The sequence below is a fragment of the Equus przewalskii genome, chromosome 2, assembly GCF_037783145.1.
Source record: "Equus przewalskii isolate Varuska chromosome 2, EquPr2, whole genome shotgun sequence".
Classification (NCBI taxonomy): Eukaryota; Metazoa; Chordata; class Mammalia; order Perissodactyla; family Equidae; genus Equus; species Equus przewalskii.
Genome location: NC_091832.1, coordinates 62,890,836 through 62,917,870, shown reverse-complemented (window position 1 = coordinate 62,917,870; position 27,035 = coordinate 62,890,836). Strand labels below are relative to the sequence as shown.

At 38.9% G+C, this 27,035-nt stretch overlaps 1 protein-coding gene across 1 annotated transcript in view; it reads left to right on the top strand.

The window, feature by feature from the left end:
- GALNTL6 (polypeptide N-acetylgalactosaminyltransferase like 6) overlaps positions 1 to 27,035 on the top strand; it is a 1,099,146-nt gene that overhangs the window by 1,029,598 nt on the left and 42,513 nt on the right. The window contains exon 10 of the mRNA XM_070608036.1: positions 9,216 to 9,437. Within this exon, the coding sequence (XP_070464137.1) occupies positions 9,216 to 9,437 (222 nt within the window). The remainder of the gene's footprint in view (positions 1 to 9,215; positions 9,438 to 27,035) is intronic.

Here is a 27,035-nt window from a genome sequence, read left to right as displayed (position 1 = left end):
AACAGTGTGGAGAAAGGCAGAGAGTGGTTGCATTTTTTTTCAGTGGCAATAAATAGGGCAATTCTCAGAAGCAAAGTTCCCATGTAGGAGAAAAAAATTAAAGAGGACTGTTAGGAACATGCAACATTTTAAACAGTGGGCAGTCCTTATGCAAAAACAAGTTGGATAGGGTGTAATTCAAGAGCCGGTGTTTAATTTCTTTTAGGAGAATTATCTTTGTTTAGCAAAACACCTGGAAAGGACATTTTGATTCTGGAAAGGTAGGCCTCAGAGTTTGGCGAAGATAAGCAGGCACAGACAATGAGAAAGCTGGACTGCTCTGCATGAAAGGGGAGAAGAAATTATGATATTCTGGTACAGCCCTACAAAGGAGACATGAGAGGAATTTTGAGGACAGCACCACGGCAGGAGGCCAAAATACGGAAGGAGGAAATTTTGACTAGGCGAAATTCCCTGTAGCAGCCAAAGGATTTGAAAGAACCCGAGTCGTCAAATATTCCATCTTACATCATTGGCTGTGCTGTTGTATACCAGTCTCTGCCACTGCCCTACAATCTTCAGTCACACGCTGTGATCTACCTGAGAGATGGTGGAGAGGTGAAGAAAAGCACCTGGGCCTCCCACTCAACTCTCCGCAGGACCGAGAGTAGCAAGCAAGCCCCGGGCAAGATGCCAGGAGGAAGGAAAGATTCCAGAACAAGAAATTGAAGTGAAGGGTGAATGTGCAAACACAAACCCCTGGGAATCTGCCCAAATCTTGAGCAAGACAAGAATATGCAATTTGAGATTGAAGCATTTTTACTTAAATCTCAAAAAAACAGGAATCCTAGCTAACACCTGACTCTGACTATATAAGACAATCTTTATAGGTCTAACTTCTGATAGTCTGAGAGTAAACGAGTGTGTGTATAGATCGCCCAGTGTCCATCCTTTACTCTTTCTTTCCTCTTAATAACTATATTTTAGACATCGTAACAGCTTCACCAATGTTCATTCAATCTCAGAGAGAGATGGACCAGCTCAGGTTGATTTATTTTTCTCTTTGTTACCATCTCCAGCAAGAGATGCTATTGGGATGTCTCAGTTTCGTGATTCTGTACATATGTACACATGAATGTTGAAGTGAGAAATATTGCATTGCTCCTATCCCATTATCCCCATGTATTAGAATGTGTATATGTACTTATATATAAATACCCCAATGAGCTCAAATGTGTATATGATTATTCTATTTCCTGGAGTGAAACAACCTATACAAACTATAAAAGACCAATGAAACTCTTCTTGCAACGGCTCGTAATATTTCTCAGCTATGGTTCCAATGTTTTCCAAAAAACTAAGGCCTGATTCATGATTACAGTGGCAAATTAACACAGTGTATTGTTATTTCCAGAATAATGACTTCAGAACCATATTTGGCCGGTCACCTGGACTCTTTGGGGGTGGGAACTACTCCTTGACTATAAAAATTGACACTTTAGAAAGTTTCCTCCTGATAGGAAATTCCACTCAAAGAACAGAGCATCCATAATTGAGGATGCCTAATGAGTTATTGGGAACATTAAAGGATGGTCAGGAAGTTGCAGTTACGGTTAAATGTTTATGTAACACTCATTGTTGGAGGGAAACTAGCTATTACAGTTTTTGCAATTATTATGCCATTTCTTTTTTCCCGTCTCCTGAAAAGCTATAAACAAGGAATCAATGATTTGACATTGTCCCTGGAGTATGTCCAAGATCCTTCAGCTTTCTTTAGAATGTTTGGGAAATCAGCAAATCTAACCTGCAACCAGGTATATTCCAATTTGAAAAGGACATGATGGTGCAAAAGCTACCTCACGCTAGCCCCCTGTTTAACTACACTAGAACTTCCCTAACATTGCTGACAATTTACCAATGCCCTATCTCCTGCCCCTTTTACTGGTTGATGTTGCTTTTTTTGGCTAACATTTGTCATGACCCTAGCCATTTCCAATTAAAAATGCATCCAGGGGCAAGCCCGGTGGTGTAGTAGTTAAGTTCGTGCGCTCTGCTTCTGTGGCCTGGGGTTCACCAGTTTGGATCTCAGGTGCAGACCTACACACTGCTCATCAAGCCATGCTGTGGTGGCAGCACACATACAAAATAGAGGAAGATGTTAGCTCAGTGACTGTCTTCCACAAGCAAAAAGAGGAAGATTGGCAACAGATGTTAGCTGAGGACCAACCTTCCACACCAAAAAAAGAAAAAGTGCATCTGAACTAGTCAGTTCCTCTTTGAGTTTTCACAATAATTCCTATTCCTATTTGAAAAACACAAATATCTATCCTTTAGCAACAGCATTCTTTTTATTGAGGTAACATTGGTTTATGACATGATATAAATTTCAAGTATACATCATTGTATTTCAATTTCTATGAAGACTACATCATGTTGACCACTCAAAGTCCAATTGCCATCCATCATTGAACACATGTGCCCCTTTACACCTTCTACCCTCCCCATCCTCTCCTTCCCCTCTGGTAACCACCAGTCTATTCTCTGTGTCTATGTGTTTCTTTCTTGTTGTTGTTGTTGTTATTGTTTTGTTTTTTTAAAGATTTTGTTTTTTCCTTTTTCTCCCCAAAGCCCCCCGTACATAGTTGTATATTCTTCGTTGTGGGTCCTTCTAGTTGTGGCATGTGGGACGCTGCCTCAGCGTGGTTTGATGAGCAGTGCCATGTCTGCGCCCAGGATTCGAACCAACGAAACACTGCAGCAGAGTGCGCGAACTTAACCACTCGGCATTGGGGCCAGCCCCTTGTTGCTATTGTTTTTATCTTCCACATATGAGTGAAATCATATAATATTTGGCTTTTTCTGATTGAATTATTTCCCTTAGCATAACGCCCTCAAGATCCATCCATGTTGTTGCAAATGGTAAGATTTTGATAGAGATTTGCACTGAATCTGTAGATTACTTTAGGAAGTACGGACACTTTAAATCTATTAATTCTTCCAACCCATGATCATGGAATATCATTCCATTTCTTTGTGTCTTCTTCAATTTGTTTCAACAGAGTTTTATAGATTTCAGAGTACAGGTCTTTTACCTCTTTGGTTAAATTTATTCCTAGGTATTTTATTCTTTTTTTGTGATTGTAAATGGGATTCTATTCTTAATTTCTCTTTCTGCTATTTTGTTGTTAGTATATAGAAATGCAACTGATTTTTTATGTTTATTTTGTACCCTGAAACTTGACTGTATTAGTTAATTATTTCTAATAGTTTTTGATGGATTCTTTAGGGTTTTCTTTGTATAGAATCATGTCATCCACAAATAGTGACAGTTTTACTTCCTCCATTCCAATTTGGATGAATTTTATTTCATTTTTTTTCTTGCCTGATTGCTCCAGCTAGGACTTCTAATACTTTAGTGAATGAGAGTGGTGAGACTGGGCATCCTTACCTTTTTTCTGTTCTCAGAAGAATAGTTTTCAACTTTTCACCATTGAATATGATATTGTCTGTGGGTTTAACATATACTGGCTTTGTTGTGTTGAGGTACTTTTCTTCTATGTATCTTGTCAAATACTTTCTCTGCATCTGTTGAGATAATCATGTGATTTTTATTCTTCACTTTGTTAATGTGGTGTATCACATTGATTGATTTGTGAATGTTGAATCATCCTTGCATCCCTGAACAAATCCCACTTGATCATGGTGTATGATGTTTTTAATGCATTGTTGTATTCGATTTGCTTCTATTTTGTTGAGGATTTTTACATCTATGTTCATCAGTGATATTGGTCTATAGTTTTCTTTTTTTGTGTGTTTTCCTTGTCTAGTTTTGGTATCAGGGTAATGTTAGCCTCACACAATGAGTTAGGAAGCATCTCCACCTCTTCAATTTTTTGGAAGAGTTTGAGAAGGATAGGTATTAAATCTTCTTTGAATGTTTGGTAGAATTCACCAGGCAAGCTGCCTGATCTTGGACTTTTGTTTTTTGGGAGGTTTGATTATTGTTTTGATCTCCTTACTAGTGATTGATCTATTCAGATTCTCTATTTATTCTTGGTTCAGTTTTGGAAAGTTGCATGATTCTAAGAATTTATCCATTTCTTCTAGATTATCCAATTTGTTGGCATATAGCTTTTCATAGCATTCTTTTATAACCCCTCATATTTCTCTGATGTTATATTTTTCTCCTTTTTCAGTTCTGATTTTATTTATTTGAGCCATGTCTCTTTTTTTCTTGGTAAGCCTAGAAAAAGGTTTGTCAATTTTGTTTATCTTTTCAAAGAATCAGTGCTTAGTTTCATTAATCTTTTCTATTGTCTTCTTAGTTTCTATTTTATTTACTTCCACTTTGATTTTTAATATTTCCTTCCTTCTACTGATTCTGGGCTTTGTTTGTTCTTCTTTTTCTAGTTCCTTTAGATGTATTGTTAGATTGTTTATTTGAAATTTTTCTTGTTTTCTGTGGTATACCTGTATTTCTATAAATTTCCCTCTTAGTATTGCTTTTGCTGCATCCCATAAGAGTTGGTATATTGTGTGTCATTTTCATTTGTCTCTAGGTATTTTTTTATTTCTCCTTTGATTCCTTCATTGACTTAATAGTTGTTCAGCAGCATTTTGCTTAATCTACACATATTTGTAACTTTTCCACTTTTCTTCTTGTAGTTGATTTCCAGTTTCATGCCATTGTGGTCAGAAAAGATGCTTGATATTATTTCAATCATCTTAAATTTATTGAGACATTGTGTAGCTTAATATGTGATCTATCCTGGAAAATGTTACATGTGCATTCACAAAGAATGTGTATTCTGCAATTTTGGGGTGGAAAGTTCTGTATATATCTACTAAATCTATCTGGTCTAATGTGTCATTTAAGGCCAATATGTCCTTACTGATCTTCTGTCTGGATGATCCATCCATTAATGTAAATTTTTTTTTCTGTCCAGCTTGGGTGATTTCCTCTACTTTTTCACCTATATCACTAATTCATTCTTCTAGGTCATTTACTCTGCTGTTGATTCCCTCCAGTGAATTTTTCTTTTTTGATATTGAAGTCTTCATTTCCAATTGGTTCTTTTTTATATTTTCCAATTCTTTGTTGAAGTTCTCACTGAGTTCATCCATTCTTCTCCCAAGATCAGTGAGCGTCCTCATGACTATTCATTTGTACTCTTTATCCAGCAGATTGTTTATCTCTGTTTCATTTAGTACTTTGTCTGAGGATTTGTTCTGTTCCCTTATTGGGAACATATTCCCTGTCTCCTCATTTTGCCTACTTCTCTGTGTTTATTTCTATGTATTAGGTAGATTGGCTACATCTCCAAACTTGGAAATGCAGCCTTATGTAAGAGATGACTTTTGGGGCCCAGCAGATTGCTCCCCTCTCATCACCATGCCAAATGTTCCACGGGTGTCCACTCTGTGGGCTGCATGTGCCCATCTGTTGTGACAGGGTTGCTATTGCTTCTGGCACACAGGCAGGCTAGGCTGGACCCCAGGCTGGTTGGTTGTGAGGCCAAATTCCAAGCCCAATAATGCATGCTGACATCAGTCTGGATCACTTAAAATTGACTCCCAGTGTCTTCTCACTTTTATTCCAGGACCCCAAGAATCTTTCCCATTTTTTTCTGTGTTTATTTATCTCTTCCACCAACTTGTGGATGGTCACTGGATTTTTAAGGCAAGTCAAAGGCAGTTACCCCCTAAGAGACTACTCTTAGCTCTCTCAGAAGCCAGCTGGGCATTTGTTAAAGCCTCTAGGCACAGCAGCACACAACTGTTTCAGGCATTGGAAAGAAGGGCAGATCCCTTGTGCATATTGCAATGGCTGGTAGCACAAGTCTACTGCAGGCCCACAAGATTGCCACAGGTCCATACCACCACTGCAGGCTTGCTGGCGGGTGGTGCTGGTCCCTGTGGTGGGCTACCTCCTGCCTGACTGTGCTCAATTGCCTCAGATGCTCTAGTGGATGAGGTCTCCTAAAAAAGTTTAGGGTCTCCCTAAACTTTCAGGCAAGAGGAAGGATTTCAATGGTGCCTGCCATCCTCTGTGTCAGCCCGACCAAACTAGGACACAGTAATGACTGCCTCCATTGTCTCAGTCCCTGTAGGGTGGGCCTAGCCACCTCTTGCCTCTCTGGGATGTGTTTTGAGCTTACTAGAGTCTCTTTCACCAATGGACCATGTACTTTTCTATCTGGTCTTTTTGTGCTGGTTTCTTGTTCAAGCGAATCTGTGCATAGGCCCCCTAAGAGCAGGTTTTTCTTCCCCTGAAGCTCTATAGTTTTCCTGGGCATATTCCCTGTTGGTTTGCAAAGCCAGGTATTATGAGTTCTCATCTCTCTTGTACTGGATCTAAAGGCTGGGATGCCTAATGTGGAGCTCAGAACCCCTGTTCCTCCAGGAACAGTTCTATCCCTTTGAGATCACTCCTGGCTGTGAAGCACTGGCTGGAGTGTGTTTTTTTCCCTCAGCAGGGCTGTTTCTCTGCCTCTTCCACCCCTGCCTGTGTTGTCTCTTTTTGTAGACGTTCTTTCATCCAATTTCCAGATGTCTCTCAGAGAAAATTGTTCCACAGGTATTTGTAGTTTTATTGTGTCCATGTGAGGAGGTGACTTCAGGATCCTCCTATACTGCCATCTTCCAAAGTCTTCCACAATGGTGCTTTTTAAAAAATTGTTCTTATTTCAGTGCCTTTATCAATAGATACATGTGCGCCCTATGAATTTGTTCACAATCATTTTATAATATGGTTTTTATTAACTGAACAGTTAGCATGCCCAGATGAGCACACACAGGTACCTATAATCATTCAAGGTTCTGGGTTTTTTAATTAAAAAACAGCTCTCTCTTTAACTTTGCAGCATTTAAGTCTAAAAGTGCTTATTTACCCAAGTCAAAATAGATTTCTTAGTAATAAATCTTTCTTGCAAACTATCAGAATTTTTAAGGCAGTTTTTCACTTAATAAAGTCACTTTCTCATTATTTCTGGGTAACTTACTTCTTTCCCTCTGCTTTTTGCTATTCCCCTGCCTTTGTTCATTTTTATTTATCACAGAAGCATGAAGTAAGTGAAAATTAAATATTTTCACTTTATATTAATTGGAGTTTAGGATAAAGGTTGGAACTACAGCCTAGAATCTAATTTGACTATAAATACAATTTTAACACTATCAACTAATTTTTTCCATTATATCTTTGAATCGTTTTGCTAATCATAAAAATTGTCTGTCTAAGGACAAATGAAAATAGAATGCATTTCATCCGAACATCTGTGAGAATGAAATACAAATGGTGACGTGATACTAAAGATTCACACTTAGATATTACGTATGTTTGCAGTACATCATGCCTCACAGAGCAGGAGCTTCAAAACATCATCTACTTCCTCCTCTCTCCCCAAAGAAATCAGGCTGTTCAAGATCTGTGGCAAAGGCTATAATATTACAAAACAATGGTAACACTGATCATCTGTGATAGTAAACCGGAGCCCGAGGAGTGGAAAGCGTATGGGCAAGGCAATGCCGATGGGATGTCAGGCAGCACAACGATGGCTGAAAGCAATCCCTCAGAGTACAGTTCTTACACTCTAGATGCCAGGAATCTTAGAAAGGAAGGAACACAGAGGCAACCAACAAATCAGAGTAGTCTTTGTGACAGTGTTTCTTTCCTACATCTTGCAGTATTAACTGAGCCCTACTTTGTGCCTGCCATCGACCAAAACTAACGAAGGAGTCCATGGCAGGAGGAGGAGGCGGGGTGGGGGTTGAAAGGGCAGACATGGAAGAGGTCCACTGGGGATGCTGGAGGTGGAGGTGATGGGACAGAACAAGAAAAGGGTAGAATTCCAACAGGAATAAGGTATAATCCAGCAGACCTCTGGGAATGGTTCCAGACCTAGATTAGGATTTAGTAGCAGTTTTTAAGATAAAGTGATTTTCCTAAATATCACTAGTTTTCACTTTAGTCACTTATGTCTGGATCATATTAAAGTGCCCAGCCTTTCTGCCCATTTTATCTTCTAAACGCAAAGGAGAAACTAGAAAGGTCAATGCTCACACCAACTTGGCACTTAAAATAAGGAGTTTGAACACAAACCAACAAGAACCAGAGCCTGTGGGACACCAGCCTATGAAGCTATGTTACAAGCTGGGGGCATAAGAACTGATATCTTCTAGACAACGCAATTGCTCTCTCTACTACTTAGCATCAGAGAGCTTGAAGGGACGTCAGAGAACATCTCATCTCAGCTAAAGCCCTTCCCAAAGACCAGAGGAACAATCAGTCCATCTGTGGCCGAGCCCAACTCTCAGACTCTCCAATTTCCAATGCTGCTCTTTATACTACTATAATAGGGCCAATATTCATAATACCTATTGTATGCCAGGTACTATTCTAAGCACCTTATAGGTGTTACCTTACTGAATCCCACAACCACTCCCATAATGAAGGTACATATTACTTTATGTACCTTCTCCAGGTGAGGAATCTGAGGCCCAGAATAGATACTCTGCATGCTCAATCCCAAAATTGATGAAAGGGCCAAGCTTCCTACCCTGAACCTGCATACTCTCCTGCCCCTAAGGAGCGTGTTTATTTCCCCTACCATCCATCTTCCACTTCCTTTACCCCATGGAATCATCTGCAGAAAAGACTGAGTCCTTGGTACTTCCCTCAGCCCCACTTCAATGTGCAGTAAATCACTAAATTCAGCTTGGCATCCATGTTGCACCTGTCAAGTATCATCAGAAGGTCTCAGATTCAGTCATGCTGGGTTCTCTCTATAATTGGGAGAATAACAGCATGTTTGTCCTCATTCTTTCCAAGATCCCTAACTGTTCCTTGAAATGGTTTAAGCAATTTGATGCCTAAGAGAAACTTCATTATCTCCAGTTTCAACTCCTTTAGTTCTATGTGAAAAACAAAAAATTTATAATCGTGAAATAGGAGAGATGAGAAAGCTGATATAATTGTAAGCTGAATTTTGACTGGCTCTGTAAATTAATTATCTAATTGGCAATTGAGCCCCATGCCAGAAGCAGAAATATCTGTGGGGCCGCTGGCTAATCGTATCACATCCCTTGCAGTTACGAAAACTCATTGTTAATAAGCCACCCACCACAGCCGCCTGAAGTTGTCTGATTTCCTGTACTTTCCTTTTTTTCAATTTCTAGTGCAAATAAAATCACCCTTTGAGTGCAAAGGCCAATAAATGACGTTCTTTTCTGCTGCACAGAACCTGAAGCGGGTGGCTGAGACCTGGATGGATGAATTTGCCGAGTACATTTACCAGCGGCGCCCGGAGTACAGGCACCTCTCCACTGGGGACATCTCCGCCCAGAAGGAGCTGCGCAAACAGCTCAAGTGCAAGGACTTCAAGTGGTTCATGGCTGCAGTGGCCTGGGATGTGCCTAAATACTACCCTCCAGTGGAGCCCCCACCCGCTGCCTGGGGGGAGGTGAGGAGACGCTGCGTGAATCTGCTCTTCCCTTAGTGTGCCCACTCTCACAGCCTCAGGTGGTGGGAGGGACCACGAACACCTTCCACTCCTTTTAGCTTACGTCATCTCCAATACATGAGGGTCCATCCTCTTTTTAGAAATTGCTAGGGATGGTCATTCAGCCCTCAGCCTTCGTAGCCCAACCCAGAATTCTTGGCCACAGTTGACTCTCCATATGAATTTTTTAAATACACTTGGAAAATATTTTTATTTGAGATTAGTGGAATTACCGTAAGAGCTTGTAGAGAATGAAAATATCTGTCACGCTACTGGGTAAATGAGGGAGACCTGATGTCCATGGTAAAATCCCTCACCATTTACATGCATAGCCTTGTTGCTATTGGTATTTGCAAGGACAAGGTGACAAAGGGGCTTGGCTATTTTTCTAACCAGGTGTGCTATGCAGAATCATGAAGAAACACTTTTGCATAATTCCCAGAATTGTGGCACATGCAGGACCCACACTGGTTCCTTACATAGGCACTAACCTTTCCACCTCTGAATGCTTCTTTCTGATTTCGCTTCATGATCTAAAATGGGAAGAGCTGAACAGCCCCAGTTCCCAAGTTTAAAATATCTGTCTTTGGGCATAAAAAGGACTATTGTGCTGGGTGCAGTTCTATTCAATACTATTACTAGCCTTTTCCCAGTAGAAAATGGTGTGCTAAAGCAAGGACTAAAATTGGATATGGTGGATTTATCTGAGCAATTGAATAGGCTTTCAGCAGAGGCCATAGAGGGAAATGCAGGCTGGGCGGGATGCTAGCACCGTCTCAGTTCCCATCGCTTTCAGAAGCCAGGGGTTGACTGTTGCACATTGTGGAGGAGCCTTTTCATCATCGTCATTGGTCTTGTGGTGTGGGGAAAAACATGCCTTTGCCTGGTTAGTGTCTGTGGCTTGGCAGAGCTCTGAAAACAGGTTGCCCCAGGCCGTGGTAGGAGAAGCCTTGCTGAGGCAAGGTTCTTGGGTGAGCTGTCCCAGTTCCCTGGAGAAAATGTGTTCAGCACGTTATACATGTGCTGCTTGTTTTGCTGAGGGGGTCCAAAAAGATGTCAATCTCCACCTGTGCCTGGGATACCCTAGGCATGAGGAATGCGTCAAGGCCATCATTCTAGGCTCCATCTCTAATGTTTTTTCACATACACATGCTCTTGATACTGACTGCTTAAGTCAATTAGTAATTTGGTTTAATCCTTTGCATCTTAAACATTTCATTAAAGCTTCCCTGGAATATTAGTAATACTAGTCTGCTTGCATTAGTTTTAGCTATCTATCATGGGCTTAATTTACAGAAGTGGAAATTTAAAGCAGACCCCAGAAGGAACTTTCTTAGTCTAATGCACTGTAAGACATTGGAATGTTTTAGCCAATAAGCAGGTGAGTTCCTTCCAAGGGTTTTTTGCTTAGGGTTATGTCTGCTTCCTTTCTTTGTAATGTAGGTACAGTCCTGCCTTAGTACCTCAGAAATACTCTTGAAGACCTCTCAGTATCATTGTGGGATTTGCAGCTGGATTAAATTTTCATCAATCTGTTCTCCACCTTACGTGGAAAGATAAATTTTTATTCCTTCTTGGTTACTACTTCAGGCTGCAACTAATCACATTTTCCCACATTACCTGACTAAATCATAACCAATATTTATAAAGCCCCTTGCTTGGAAACATACTCAAAGCTTCCATTGAGGTTCTAGAAAAAAGACAGCTTCCCAGGAATAATCAAAGTAAGAACCATCTTAGGGCCAGGTGGGCTATGCCAGAGTGTTTTTATCCGCTACTCCTGATTGCCTCCACCTTTACGTGCTCGCCTGGCCCCCAGCAACACTCAGATTCATCCTTCCTGCTCTACGCAGACATTGAGAAGATCAGATTTTTTTTTTTAACATAATGGCAAACTTCTTTCCCCAAAGCTTCAGAAGAGCAAACAAAGAAAGGTCATAATTAGGGTTAGGGAAAGAAGAAAATGGAGATACAGCTGAAGGGTCAGTTACACTCAGTGGCATCTGTTCAGTGAAGGTGTGGTACACAGCAAGAATGAAGACAGAAGATTGGAAGAAGGCAGAAACAAGGGAAACCAACAAGTGACAGGGTTTAGACTAGTAAATCATTTTGAAAAATATCTATTTCCCAAGCAGAGTAAATCCCAGAGAGTAAAAATGATGTGTGTACCTTTAATACAGGAGGCAAGTGCAGTGTTTGCAGTGCAGCTTAATCTAAACGAAATGATGAAATAGAGAGACTATTCTCTAACTATATATTGGATAATAACAACCTACTTTTCAATAGTAGGTAAAAATTACTAAATGAGTAGAATATATCTGTATACCATTTTATCTTTGAAAAACATTCTTTTGAAGTTTTCACTCTTGTGTTTTTCTTTTCCCTTCGAGAGGGCTTTTTATAAATAATTTTTTTATTTGGGGATACTTTGAAATTTACAGAAAACTTGCAAAGATAATACAGAAAGTTCATATATTCCCTTCACACTACTTCTAATGATAACATCTCATCTTGACCATGTTAACCATAGTACATTTAGACTATGTAGTTAACATTAGTACAATACTATCAACTAAACTACAGACTTTATTCAGAATTCAACAGTTTTTTCGCTAACATCCTTTCTCTCTTCTAGGATCCAATCTAGTATATGAGAAGGCTGTTTAATTTCCTACGAACTTTAAATTAATTGTTAGAATGGACAAAGCTCCCAAATAAATGTAATAGGTCAATTGCTATTTTGATAAAGAAGGGAAAAGGGAAGTGCAGACTGTGTGACTCTTTTACAGCAGTTGTAGGAAGGAAGCACAAACCTCCAGCAACATCAACACGAGAATCCTTTATGGGAGATCTGGGCCAAGAAGTAGGGTAACTCGCTATTTAATGCTCTGTACTTGGAACAGTTGTCCACATGCTCTTCTGTGCCAACCTGATTCTGGGTAAACAGTGAAGTGCTTAGACAAGTTTTGGCTCTGGCAGTTGGAACCCAGCTTGTAAAGGATCCGTTACAGACCATAAACAGCCTATGAACTGCTACTCATTTCCCCCAAAAATTCAGCTGGATTATTGCATTTGTCTCCTAACTCATCTCTCTGCTTCTGCCCTTCACCCTTTCAGTCTGTTCTCAACAGAGTTCACTTAAAATGAGAGATCAGGCCCCTCCTCCATTCAAAACCTTTCAATAGCTATAATCTCTCTCAGGGTAAAAATCAAAGTCCTGACTTATACCCTAAATGATCTGACCCCTGTTGTGTCCTCTCCAACCTCATCTCTTACTATTCGCCCCTGATTTCCTCTTCTTTAGGTATACTGGCCTCATCACTGTTCCTCAAACAGGCCAGGCACAATCCCACCTCAGGGCCTTTGCACTTGCTGCTTCTTCTACTTAGAATCCTCCAGCCCCGGAAATCCTATGCTTCCTTCCTTCACTTCCTTCAGGTCCTTACTCAAGAATATCTTCTTCTTAGTAAGGCCTTTCCTTATCATCTTGTCTACAGTGTGCAAGAATCCATGCACACATGCACATTTATACTTATACATTCCCAATCCCCCTTCTCTGCTTTATTTGTTTTCTCAGCATCCATCACTATATAACAAGCTATATAGTGCATTTACTTATCCTGTTTCTCACCTATCTCCCCTACTATAAAGCAAGCTCCATGACAAAGGGAGTTTGTTGATTTGTGGAGTTACTATTGCTCTTTGGCAGCTAAAAAAAGTGTTTGGTATATAGTAGGTGCTCAATAAATATTTGTTGAATGAATGAATGGAGGATCCTGGCCCCTATTGTTCCCCTTACCATTCACTGCTCCCCACAGAGCACACTGAGCTCTCACTACACTTCACCTCAGGGTCCCTCCAAGGCTATACAGAGTCCACCTCTCTGGAAACCTTGGCCAGGAAGACAGTCTGTGTAGTGAATCTCAGGTAACCAATTCTCATGGATGGTCCAGCCTATGGTCCATTTGATAGTCAAACAAGATGTGAAAAATTCTCTTCTGACATCCTAAAGAGAAGAAAGAGAAACTCCAAAAGTGAATATCCTCTGTTCCAGCAATTTCCAGACTCTCCCTGCCAGCCTCCTACTTAAAAGGCAAGAAGAGATTAAAGTCTTATCTGATAAAGAAGTACTCTGCAGAAGCCATTCCATCCTCCGGTGTGCGAGGGTAGTGGGTAGAGTGGTGAGGCAACGGGGCCCAGAGAGAATAAATAGGATTTGGGGCCACATTACAAGTCAAACATCCCTTAGCAATGTGCTTTTCCACGATGCTGTCTTGGATAGAGTAAGACAGGTTTAAAGTGGAGAACTACTCTTAAACCATGCACATATGGAGTGTCTTTTTTTGTGTCAAGATGTTAAATGAAAGACACAGAATTTCCTATTATTCTTCTCCTTCTTACCCTTTGCCCTCCTTGGAATTCATGAATTTGCTAAAGTCATTTATAGTACTCATTTATAGTCCAAAAAGAAGAGTTCTGCAGAATCCCAAATATCATGTGTAAGAAGGAATAAAAGATGTAAAATAGACAAACGTGCCTTTTCCAACCGGTGTCGTAGAATCTTTTAAGAAGTGTCTACTGACTGTCCTCAATATGCCAATCTTGGCACATCCGTTTGTCATCTTGCGATTGTGCAAAACTTTTTAAAAATCTTTATTTTAAAAAGGCATCTCAATGCGGAACTACTTCAGCTGCTATTTAAACTCCTTCCTCAAGATGAATGTCACCCTGAATTATGGAACACTCACAAAGACAGGCACCCTACATAATTCCAGTTCTCCTCCTCTGCTGCGGGCTGCTCTTGACTTCTTTTAACTGGCTTTCTTTCTTCCTCTTTCTTCTGATGTTCTCACAGTGCACAAGGCTTTTCAAATTTCTCCATATCAGCTTACATGAAAGGAAGTTCGACACAAGGGGGTGCGTTATCTGAAAGACCATCTGAGGATGTGATGTTGTCTCTTTCAAACAGATTCTGTGGAAGTGCTGCTGCTGTATGACGCAGAGTAAAAGCCAGCGCTTTCTGCACAATGAGGGAGGCTCTCTCGCATTCTCTGGGGACAACCGTGGCCAGCTCTCCAGCCTTCCCCCACAACCTAGCCTTGCAACTGGGAAAGCTGCAAAGTGAGACTGCCCCTCTCCTTCTTTGGCAACTATGCAGGGGCCATCCCTGCCATTCAGCTGCTATATATCTAAACCAGACCTTTAAATTAAGCAGTCATTCTGAGATTCTGATTTGTCGTTCTCTGAGTGTATTAGAGTTGCCTTGATCTGCCGTTTGTTTTCTCAGGCAGAGGCAATGGTGGTACACGATGCCAATTCATCTCCCTGGAGCTCAACAATGAGGTTAAGAAAAACGTAAGGACACACAAAGAATCACATTCTCTTTCAGATTTTGCTATGTACTTTCTGAGTTCTTAACAGCTGAGATGGTTGAAGACAAGCTTAAAGTGTCTTATGGTAAACATAGCTTTAGTTCCCTATTCCAAGCTGAGCAAATTGGACATGTTAATGTCTCAACAGTGGCAATTTGACCCAAATCATAATGAATCAGAGGTATTTCAGAGCTAATGGATGTTTTCTTCTTCTCTTATAGAAATATGTCAGACAAAACTGTCTTTTCTTTCTATTTATTTTATTCTTCCTTAAAATATATTTACTCATATTGACATATATTTGCACACATAAATATATACCTTTGGGGATTCATGTGACAGGAGTAAATGAAATTTTAAGTGTAGGCTAGCCTACTCATGAATTCATCTTAGTGTTTAATTTTCAGTGACAATTAGTACCTTTCTAATTCCAAGAGTGATACAAAATTAATAGAATTTGAGGATCACTCAATTATCATAACATGATTTCCAATTCACACCTTCAGAGAGTTAGCATAGACGGAAAAAATTCAATATAAGTTTTTCCAGTCATGAACGTAGGAATACCTTCACTCCACCCATTTTTTAACAAAGTGCCCTGCTGGCTTCTGTGAGAGCTAAGAGTGGTCTCTGCAGGAGTAACTGCCCTCAACTTACCTTAAAAATCCAGTGACCATCCACAGGTTGGTGGAGGACAAGAATGAACATAGCAAAAAGTGGGAAAGAGTCTTAGAGTGCTGAAATAAAAGTGAGGAATACTGGGAGTCAATTCCATGTGGTCCAGACTGAGGCCGGGATGCATTACAGGGCTTGAAATTTAGGTCTAATCATTTGCAGGTGGGCAATAGCTAAAAACAAGAGTCAATATTCTTCTAAGTGTCCTTGCAATGCATTGAACTGTTCTGTTAGCACTAAGTCTTGGCTGGCCCATTCCAAACACAGGGAAGTACAGTGACTGCGCTGCGAAAGGTAAGCAGTCCCTTACATTTGCATTGTTGCTTTTAACAACCTAAAGGTCCCCAGTCAGTCTATTTTGTGAGCACCCTGAAAGATAACCGTCTCCACTTTGGCTTGGGAAGTAGGACAATAAGCATCCTGTGCTCCTTTGCAGACTTCATGGCTAAATTCTTTCTCTACGTTTTATTTTCTCACAATTATCTCTTTATATTTTTTGATGCACTTGATTATATTAATTTCTATTAATTTTAAGAGATTCAGGGATTGGCTTTGACCAGTTGAGATTTCAAAAATTCTGTTTTTGTCTAAACAAGAACCCAGTAATATTTGGCTAAACCAGCTCTTGCCTTAGCTCTTTCCCTTTTTATGGTAACAGGAATAACTCTCTCTGTTGAACCTCTATTGTCCAATGGGATGCCTACTCATTGGTCAATCTCTGGATGAGATGACTTATCCTTTAGGCCTGTCACAAAGGGAAGCTAACATAACAAGATAATCTCGGGAGGAGCTTAGCTTTCTAGACCAATCCCTAAAACAGGAAGGGCCAATCAGTTTTTCCCAGTCTTGTTCTAGACTCAAGTCATCCAGAACTAATTAGACATATCAAATTCTTGGCCTATGCTTTTCTCCAGAATTGCATACAAGTTTGCAGCAAATCATTTTGTTCCAGAGCCTAGCATTCTATTGGAAATAATGAAAACTCATGAGGTATGATGCCAGAAATGAAAAGCTAAATTTTCTACCATATTCTTGCTTTAAAATGCACTGGGAGTTCCCATGCTGAAAACACAACAGCAGTGTGGTTTTGTTTCATCACAAAATCTTGATGGAACATTTAGGAGAGCAAAAGAAAAAACACACACATGGATATTATCTTACATCAAACTGGTGACAAGCAATTGTGAAACACTCCAGACTATGAGTTACTGTAACCTACACACCAGACAGCCCCAGGTCTTATGTGGGATCAGCAGAGATGACGAGGGGGTGAAAAAGAAAAAGGAAAGTATTGAGAGTTCTACAAGCTACAACTCAGAAATCAACAATTACTCACTCTTCAAAGAAGACAATGTTTTCCAGAATAGGGACTAAACCAATCAAATGTGAAAATTACCAACAACATTCAAAGACTTCCTCACAGGCTCCAAGCTGAGAACGAGTATAAAAGCGACCAGAGGAAACCAGTAAGGGGCCATGGGATCTAAACTGTGCTGGAGCAGCCTTCATTTACACATCTCTCAGACACACTCCAAAATACTCCCTTTTGAAAGACAGAGACTCATTCTTTGCCCCTTCTCTTCTTGCCCTCCCTTGCTAAAAAAAAAATTTTTAAGCCTACTGATATTGGATCCAAAATAAAACATTGCAGATCCCAGGGAGACAAAAGTTTCAAATGCCAGAGAAGGCGGTGTCTGAGATAGACCTCAGAAAGTACTAAACAACACACACATTTAAAGGTAACGATACTGCTTTGCAAGGGAAGACCCTTAGAACTCTAGACAACACAGATTAGAGGCAGGAAGCTTTTGCGATTCAGGCTTGGCTCTGAGAGACAGAGAAGTGACTATATAAAAAGGCCATATGTTTTAATACATCACAGTAACAACAGAGAAGAGATCCCTACAGAGAAATTTCCTCTAGTAGTCCAAGACACTATTTTATTTATATGTGGAAAATAAAAACAGATTACAATAAAACCCCCAGACAGAGATACAACAAAGATAAAGATAAAAATGAACCAACTAAAGTTCCAACAGATAATGAAAAGATGCTGCAAATGTGGCCACAAAGGAGATGAAAAACACAACATATTTTAAAAAGAGCTAAAAGAACCATAAAACAATCAAAGCTTGAAACAACCATACAAATCAGAATTAGAACGGCTCACAAAGGAGATGGCTAGAATCATATGAAACAAGATGATATGAAAAGAGAGCTGAAAACTCCAGTCGAAAAAAGGAGAGAGAGAAGAAAAGATATTTCATAAATGAAGGCTAAATAAGAAAGAACAAAGAAGCGAATTGAGACCATGGACAGCACAGTAAGAGAAACTGAGGCTAGAAGGGAGAAGAGAGAAGTTAGCAAAACAGAAATACAGAGACCAAAAGATTCTACCAAAAATTTGAAATAACAGAGATTCGAAGGAGATTTAACATAAATTCCCAAAGAAGAATGTTCCTCTCCCAAAATGAAAAGCAACAAATATATAAACTAGAATTTAAGGAAACCTTCACAAAATAAAAGATCTGAATTTACATATTTAAAAAGCTGTATCTGGCAAATTCCACCTAGAACCATCAACACTGAAACATTTCTGGTAAAACAGTTGTATTTTTAAAATGAAGACAATTTTATGCACACAAGCAAAAAAAGCTAAGTCAGACTTTGAAGCACAAACATTTTGTACCAGAAGACAATGGAACAACGTTGTAAAGATGCTCTAAAAAATAAAATAGGAGCCAAAGACTTTATTTTCAAGCAAACTATGCTTCAAGTATGAAGGCTATCAAAAAACAGTTATAAACGTGCAAGAACTCAGGGATTACTTTTCCCAAGAGTCTGTCTGAGGATCTTAGCAGAGAATGAGTAACAGAAAACCAAGAGATATTTAGAAAAACTTAGCCTAAGTTCTGCTAGAAATTGGCTATAAAGATAAAAGAATATGTAAATTTTATAGGTTGGCTAATGCAGAAACAATACAACTAACAAATAGGGAAAGTAAGCAGAAAACAGAATAAATTTGGTGATTGTCCCACAGGCATAAACTAAGATTAAAAGAATGTCACCTATGTTCAGGGGCTGGCCCCATGGCCCAGTGGTTAAGTTCGTGCGCTCTGCTGCAGGCAGCCCAGTGTTTCGTTGGTTCGAATCCTGGGCGTGGACATGGCACTGCTCATCAAACCACGCTGAGGCAGCGTCCCACATACCACAACTAGAAGGACCCACAACGAAGAATATACAACTATGTACTGGGGGGGGCTTTGGAGAGAAAAAGGAAAAAATAAAATCTTAAAAAAAAAAAAAAAGAATGTCACCTATGTTTAGACACTGGAGGAGAGGGAAGAAAAGGGAAAAGATTATAACTAATCAATATTGCTTAAAGAAGAGTATAGTTAGGCATTATCTAAAAAAAGGAACCTTCAGATATTATACACAATATTTGTGTAAAGGTAACCAGTAGAACAAAGATACAAATTGTATTAAATACCAAAGATTACCAAGAGAAAAAGACATATCACATAGTCAATGACTTTCTAGATACAGTAAATACATAATAATCAGTATGTCAGAGCTGAGATCAAACATGTAAATAAATCTACCAAAAGAAAAAAGTTCAGATTGGCCAATAAAGCAAATCTAACTCTCTGCCATCTGTGAGACATACCTGTATCAAAATGATACAGAAAGATTAAGGATTAAAGAAGCAGCATAGATACACCAGGCAAATTCAAGTAATAAGGAAGCAGAGGTTGAGATTTTAATACCGAACAAGGGAGAACAGAGAAATAATCAAAAGCTAAAAAGTTAAAAGAAGCCCAAAAAATACATTATAATACCACAGACTGCAATCTATAGAAAAACAGCTTTTATAAGGTAGAAACTGCTGGAAATGCAAGGAGAATGGACAGAAACCCACCAATAATGGGATGGCTTAACACTTCTCTCAGGTCAAGTAACAGATGGACCAAAATGAACAAGGCTCTATATAATTTAAGGCATGTAATCAATAATGTCGAGCTGATAGACCTATTCAACTCTGAAAGATGTTTTAATTTACCTTCTTTTCAAGTATACAAATTAAAAAAGTATGTTACAGTTATAAAGAAACAAAGTTGGCCACAGAGATCCAAATATAAAAAGAGAGAAAATCAACAAAATAAACGCTCTGTAATCTTAAATTTGAATTGGAAATGTCAATGTGAACTCATTTCTTTTCTCACTTCCTAAAAATGCAAATTTTCTAGTTCTATCCACTGAAAAGTCCTAGAAACAATTTCAATCCCGTCTCACTGAGCTCATCTAACTCTCAGTTGTGATATTTAAATAGAATTCTCTGCTAAATGGAACTAAGGATCCTTGAAGAAATGGCTGATTCCTGTTTGCGGGAAGGGATTGGAGAAAAATGGGCTGGGATATGTTGTTGCTCTAGAAAGCAAGGAAGGAAAGGAAGCTCTCAAAGTCTGATGTGGGTCATGTCAAAAGGACACAGGAGTCGGCTAGAAGGGGTTCCCCCATGCCATAGATGGGACAATATGAACATCAGAAAAAAGTGACCCAACTAATTAAAATGTACTAAATATACAAAAAGTTGAAAATGTATAAAGATGCTTTAAAAAGGTGGGGAAGGGAGAGAAAGAGAAACAAAATAAAAACCACTAGACACCAGTGGCCGTTGCTAGGACACCAAATCATTACTCTGAAAATTGACATTTTAAGAGGAAACAATTGAGAATTTTTCTGAATTTTTCTGGTATAATATGTATTTCAGAGTGTCCAAAGAACCCTAGTGGCTGAGTTTTTTAAAACAGATTCTCAGATAATAAATTCAAACAGAAAGATAGAATTAGAAAAATCAACATTTTACAATCCCTAATGCAATAACTGATTCAGGCAATGGTCATAATTTGATGGTAATGGTAATCTGATGGTAAGATGATGAAATAGGGATGAAAAATAATAAAATGATCAAGCTACTGCCATCTGAACCCACTGACCAATTTCATCATCACTGAAAGTGAATCGTACACACATTCTGATATGATGCAATGTGAAGTCATTTTAGACAAGCTGGAAAATCAAAAACCATCCCTGAAATAATCTTTAAACAACAACAGCAGAAAAAAAACTAGTCTGGATTTAATCAAGCCTTTAACTCTAACTTCAGTCTGCAGGAAATTCAGGAAGTAGGAGAAAAAGTTAAACAACATCTCAAGCCAAATCTAGAATTTAAGAACCTCATTTGTTCAATCAGTACGTGGCAGGGAGAGAACAGGAGAAGGGGAATTTTTCTAGATTACACGATATTCTTAAAGCTTTATAGAGTTTAACGACAAATGAAATGAAACTTTTTTGGATCCTGAATAGAATAAACTAACTGAAAAAAAGACATTTTTAGACAATCAGGGGAATTTTAATATGGATTAGGTATTAGATGATACTAAGTAATTGTTATTAATTTGCGGATACGTGAGAAACTGTTCTCTCTCTTTCTCCCTCTCTCTTGCTCGCTTTCTTGCTGTCTTTGTCTCTCTCTCTCTCTCTGTCTCCTGGAGAAGCTTACTAAACTATTTAGGGGTGAAATGACATGATGTGTGGGGTTTGCTTTAAAATTCTGTAGCAAAAAAAGGAAGCCAGGAAGTGAACAGATGAACAAGTATGACAAAATGCTGACGGTTTTCAAAGATGGGTGTTTGGAGCATAGAAATTTTCATAACGAAAAGTTTTTCAAATGCATTGCCTTTGAAGGTATGTGGGAACATAATAACAATAGGGGAAGAGAAAGCATAAGCATACATTTTGGTGATGGTGTAGGCGCAGCGAGACATCAGCAATTTTATTTTACTTGTACCCTAGAGCTAAAATCATTACATTGAAACACATCATATCCTATCATGTTTGAATGGCATAATGCCTCAATAATATAATATTTTACTCAAATTTTGTATTTAGGATATTTATTGGCTCTATCTTAGAACTGGTGTGGAATAACATAAAACAAGATGCTGAATAATATATAAGCACACGGCACCTTTTTGTGTCAGAATTTCTCTCTTTCTCTCTCTCTCTCCTTCTCCCTCTCGCGCTCTCCCTCTCCATTTCTCTCATTTCTAAAAGTTAGAACACCGGTTATTCGTTGCCTAGAGGACTTTTCCTTTCTCACCAGTAAAATAAAATTAACTTTTTATTCAAAATCATACTATGATTAGTAAAATTTATATAATAGTTCATTTTCAAAACACTTACTGTAATTGGTTTAATCTTCCAAATGTACATGAAACATATAGTCCAATTATTTATCATTTAACTAGATAGCAATGGAGGCCACACTGATATTTAAAAAAAGAAAGAGAATGGAAAAGAATCATTATCGAGCCACGTTCACTGAAGAGTCTAGTCACCAAAACCACAATCACTATGTAGCAATTCGAGTCCATCATTAAGAGGGTCAAAATAATCAGTTCATTTTTGGCATAAGGAAATAATCATATTTACAAGAAGTAAAGCAGTCAAAGATTATAGAACTAAAAGGCTCTAAGACACAGAAATCACAGAACTGCCAATGGAAAGCAGATTCTAAGGCAGGGCCTCTCAAATGTACACAGCATATCCTGCATGAGTACTCAGCTGTGTGCCCAGAAGCACCTGGAGCCACAGGAAACCACTGCCTATCTTCCCAGAGCATCAATTTTACTTAAAGGTTAGTAGGAAAATAACATTGTATGAAAATAGCATTGATACAAAATGGGTATGTTACAGAATAGAATACACAATATTTAACATCTTTTAAAATAAAAAGAGTACTTCAAGAAAATGGTGTACTTTAATCCAAGATTGCTGACTCCTAGAGGTGTGTTCACCTGTTGTCAGCTTGGTCCATATGGAGAGGTTTGAGATGCACCAGCCTAAGGAAAGGCTGGATGGAGGAAACTGACTCTCCTCTTTGAAGACCCAGAAACTTCCTTTTCTGGCACTCACAGTGATCAGATCCCAAGAGACCGACCCTCCCCTGCTAAAATGCACAGAAGGCTGGGAACAATACCAAAATGTCCACTGTTAATTGTCAATGAAAACTACAACTTTCACAAAGCTCAGAAATCCATATGTGAATAAAACCAGTACCTCTGGCCTCAGAATGCTCTGCGTGCACCAAATCTTCACTGGAAAACTCTCTGTTGATTTTATGTGATAAATCATTGTCAAGGGGAACAGAAAAATGTGAAATCCATATCATCAGCACATTCTCTCCATGTAAGCAGACTACGGAGGAGTCAGAAAGCTGTTTGATGAACACGCAATCAGAGCAAAGACAAAAAGAATATTTAATGGCATCAGGGATGCCAGTGGGTTTGGTTTGCCAGAAAAAATAACACCCAAAGTCTGTTGGCCATAGCCTCCCACCTTCAGCTCCATCCTAAGGAAAGCCCTGTCTTTGAGGCAGGGAATCTGAGATGGGGAGTAGGTGGTTACCCTGAGCAGTGTTTGGATGGCACTACCAATATTTACTTCTCAGTCACATGTTTTTATCTTTCCATTAATGAAAAACCTCTTCTAATCAACACATTCTTTCTTTTTTCTATGCTGATCCATTGAGCGAGTGGTTGCAGAGTTTTGCTGGCCGTTCTGTCTCCTTGAGGTGATCTTACCCAGCTATTATCTGACCTATCAAGTGTTTACTTTTATTCATCTTATCTAATTCAGCTAATATTAATGGGCCAGGCACTATACTCATCATGAGGGTGACGAGTGAGCACATGAGACACAGTTTTTGCTCTCATGTGGCTTAAGGACTAGTGAACTATAGTGAAGGCAGTCTGCTTTCCTCATTTTGAAGGACAGACTCCTACTCACAGGATATTGACTAAACTCTAGAGTTCTTGAAACCCTCTTCAATGTGCAGAATGACTTCTGATGAGACCACGTCTCCACAACCACAATGTGGCACCAGGACAGAATTGAAGATGTTGTTCTTAAGTATTCCCAGGGACTATCCTGTGCAGCTCCCAAAGAAAGCAAACCCACAATTCATCCCCTTATGTTAATAGGCTACCCAACATAAGTGCATAAAAATGAGCCCATCAAACGCTGCACTGGAACGACTTCCAAAAATATGAGGTAATTAACAAAGTGCTAAATATCTTTTAGCTTTCCACATTTGTTTATTCTACAAACTTGAATTGAGCTCACTCTGCAGCATGGAAAACATGATGTGCAATGTTGTGATAAATGCAGAGGAAATGATCATTGTTCTTGCATCTCATAGGTCAGTACGCATCTTGAGTTCTACCAAATTCCCAGACACCTCTATTTGTTCAAATTCCAGCTCCAACATTTACTGGATATGTTAGAAACAGGCAAGTTACTTTAATCTCTCTCAGGTTCCTCAGTAGTAAAATGAGAATAATAGTCCCTACATTATAGAGTTTGTTGAGGATTAACTGTAAGGATTCATGTAAGGCACTTACGTCAATGTCTGGCATAAGGCAAGTAATCAAGAGAAGTTATTTGTCAGTACTGGCAGAGATGGTGATACCAGGAATGGTGGTACCAGGAATGGTGGTGGTGGTACCAGTAATAATTTGCACATCAAATTAATGGCTGACAGTAACTGTTGTTGTCGTTGTTGATGTTGTTTTAATAGTCTCTGGCCATCTCATAGTCAAATGAATGCAGAATTACCCAAAGATAATAATTCCAAGTATGCTATAGTTATTGATAATTAAGATTTAAAGCACCCCGTATCTAAAAGAGAAATTACATTTAATTCTCTTCCTTGCCAAAATGAAATGAGCAAATATTTTCTCTTAAAGAAAATTGTTTTTTCCTCCCCTAAAAGGTCCAATTTTCAAAAAAGAATGTTTCGGAATGAAGATGCCAAGTAAATCAACTAAATAAAACAAGGAAACAATACGAGAAAAGAAATTTCTTTCAATAGTGTCATACTTAATCATGACATTCTGAATGAGCAAATGGTGGGCAGTGCAGAGTTCAAGTTCATATCTATCCTACATCTGGGTTACATTGAGCAGAGGGATGCAAGAGTCTCTCATTTTTCAAATACTCTTTCCTTTCTTCTCTCTCTTTCTCTCTCTCCCTCTCCAAACGAGTTATAAATTGCTCACGAATTTAAAAGCAGGCTTTGCCTCTTAGAGCTTAATTATTCTCTCTGGTTTTAGGAACTCTTTGAGCTGCCCTGCTTGGTTACAAAACGGTGGTGATACAACTGGAAAGCTTGGCTGTGACTGCTTGAGCTGCATGTTACGAAAACAATCTTGGTTAGTTTCTAAAGAAGATTGTATGGGTTGGAAGGGAGTTAATCTCAGATAAAGCGAGATCAAAGAGGGGAAAATAGAAAGAAAAATGCTTACCATTTGCAACTACCTGCAGCTGGTCTTAACTTCTTCCCTGCAACCAGAAGTAATCCCAGTACTTTGGGGGAATTTCCAGACAGTTCTCTCTCCTGAAACAATTATACACCATGATGGAAGAGCAGATAGTGCTAAAAATCTTTGTACTTTCTCCTCATGTGTAAAATAGGGGTGAAATACATAGTTTGTGTGAGATATAATAAGTTCTAAATACATTGAGAAAATTGTATTCACTCAGAGGCCCTATTGAGTACAAATCTCTTCCAATATCCACTCCAAAGCAGAGGAATTAGGTCCTGCCTTATGTGACCTTCTGGGCCCCTCCAGGCTCCGCAGCTTAGCTTCTCTTTTGTGGGTTTACAGAAAGCAAAAGCAACTGCCCCAATCACTATCAAATGAGCTTGGCTTTTTTCTATTATGAAAAAATATACATAACATAAAATTTACTTTTTTAACCATTTTTAAGTGTACAGTTCTGCAGCATTAAGTACCTTCACATTGTTGTGTAACTATCACCAGCATCCATCTGCAGAACTTTTTCATCAGCCCAAACTAAAACTCTGCACCCATAAGCAACTCCCCATTTCCCCCTCCCCCTAGCCCCTGATAACTTCTATTCTACTTTGTTTCTATGCGTTTGTTCCAGGTACCTCATATAAGTACAATCATACAATGTTTGTCCTTTTGAGGCTGGCTTATTTCATTTAGCATAATGTCTTCAAGGTTCATCCATGTTGTAGCATGGATCAGAATTTCATCCCTTTTTAAGGGGATATAAATATCCCATTGTTGGGGTTTGTCCCATGGCCGAGTGAGTAAGTTCACCGACTCCGCTTTGGTGGTCCAGGGCTTTGCCGGTTCAGATCGTGGGCGCAAAGATGGCACCGCTCATCAAGCCACACTGAGGTGGTTTCTCACATAGCAGAGCCAGAAGGACCTATAGCTAGAATATATAACTATGTACCGGGGGGCTTTGGGGAGAAGAAGAAGAAGAAAAGAGAAAAAAAAGAAGATTGGCAACAGATGTTAGCTCAGGTGCCAATCTTAAAAAAAAAATCCAATTGTACCTATATGACACATTTTGGTTATCCATTCATTCATTAATGTGTGGTAGGTTTGTTTCCATATTTTGGCTATTGTGAATAATGTTGCTATGAACACAGGTGTACAAATATCGGTTGAAGTCCTTGCTATAAATTATTTTTGTGTATATACCCAAAAGTGGAATTGCTAGATTATGTGCTAATTCTATATTTGATTTTGGGGGGAACTGCCATACTGTTTTCCATAATGACTGCACCATTTTATATTCCCGGCATCAATGCACAAGTGTTCCGATTTCTCCACATCCTCACCAAGACTTAGTTTTTTGGGTTTTTTTTTTAACAATAATTCTAACGGATGTGAAGGGGTATCTCAATGTGGTTTTCATTTGCATTTCCCTAACAATTAGTGGTGGTGAGCATCATTCCATATGCTGGTAGCCCATTTGTGTATCTTCTTTGGAGAAACGTCTATCCAAGTCTTTGGCCCATTTTTGAACCATATTGTTTGCTTTCTTGTTGTTGAGTTTTAGGAGTTCTTTATATATTCTGGATATTAACCCCTTATGAGATATGTGGTTTGCAAGTGTTTTCTCCCATTATGTACCTTTTCACTCTGTTAATAGTTTTCTTTAACTATTACAAAAGAAAAACTCTTCTTTAACTAGCACAAAAGTTCTTAACTCTGATTAAGTCCAACTTATCTATTTTTTCTTTTGTTATCTGTGCTTTTGGTGTCATATCCAAGAATCATTGCCAAATCCAATGCCATAAAGCTTTTCTCCTATGTTTTCTTCTAAGAACTGTACACTTGTAGCTCTTATATTTAGGTCTTTGATCCATTTTGAGTCAATTTTTGTACATAGTATAAGGTAAGGGTCTACCTTCATTCTTTTGCATGTAGATATCCAGTTTTCCCAAAATCATTTGTTGGAAAGACTCTTTTCTCCACTGAATGATCTTGCCATCTTTGTGGAAAATCATTTGACCATAGAAGGGAGAGTGTTTCTTGGCCTTTCGATTCTATTGCATTGCTCTATATGTCTGTTTTTATGCCAATACCAACTGTTTTGATTATTATAGCTTAATAGTAAGTTCTGA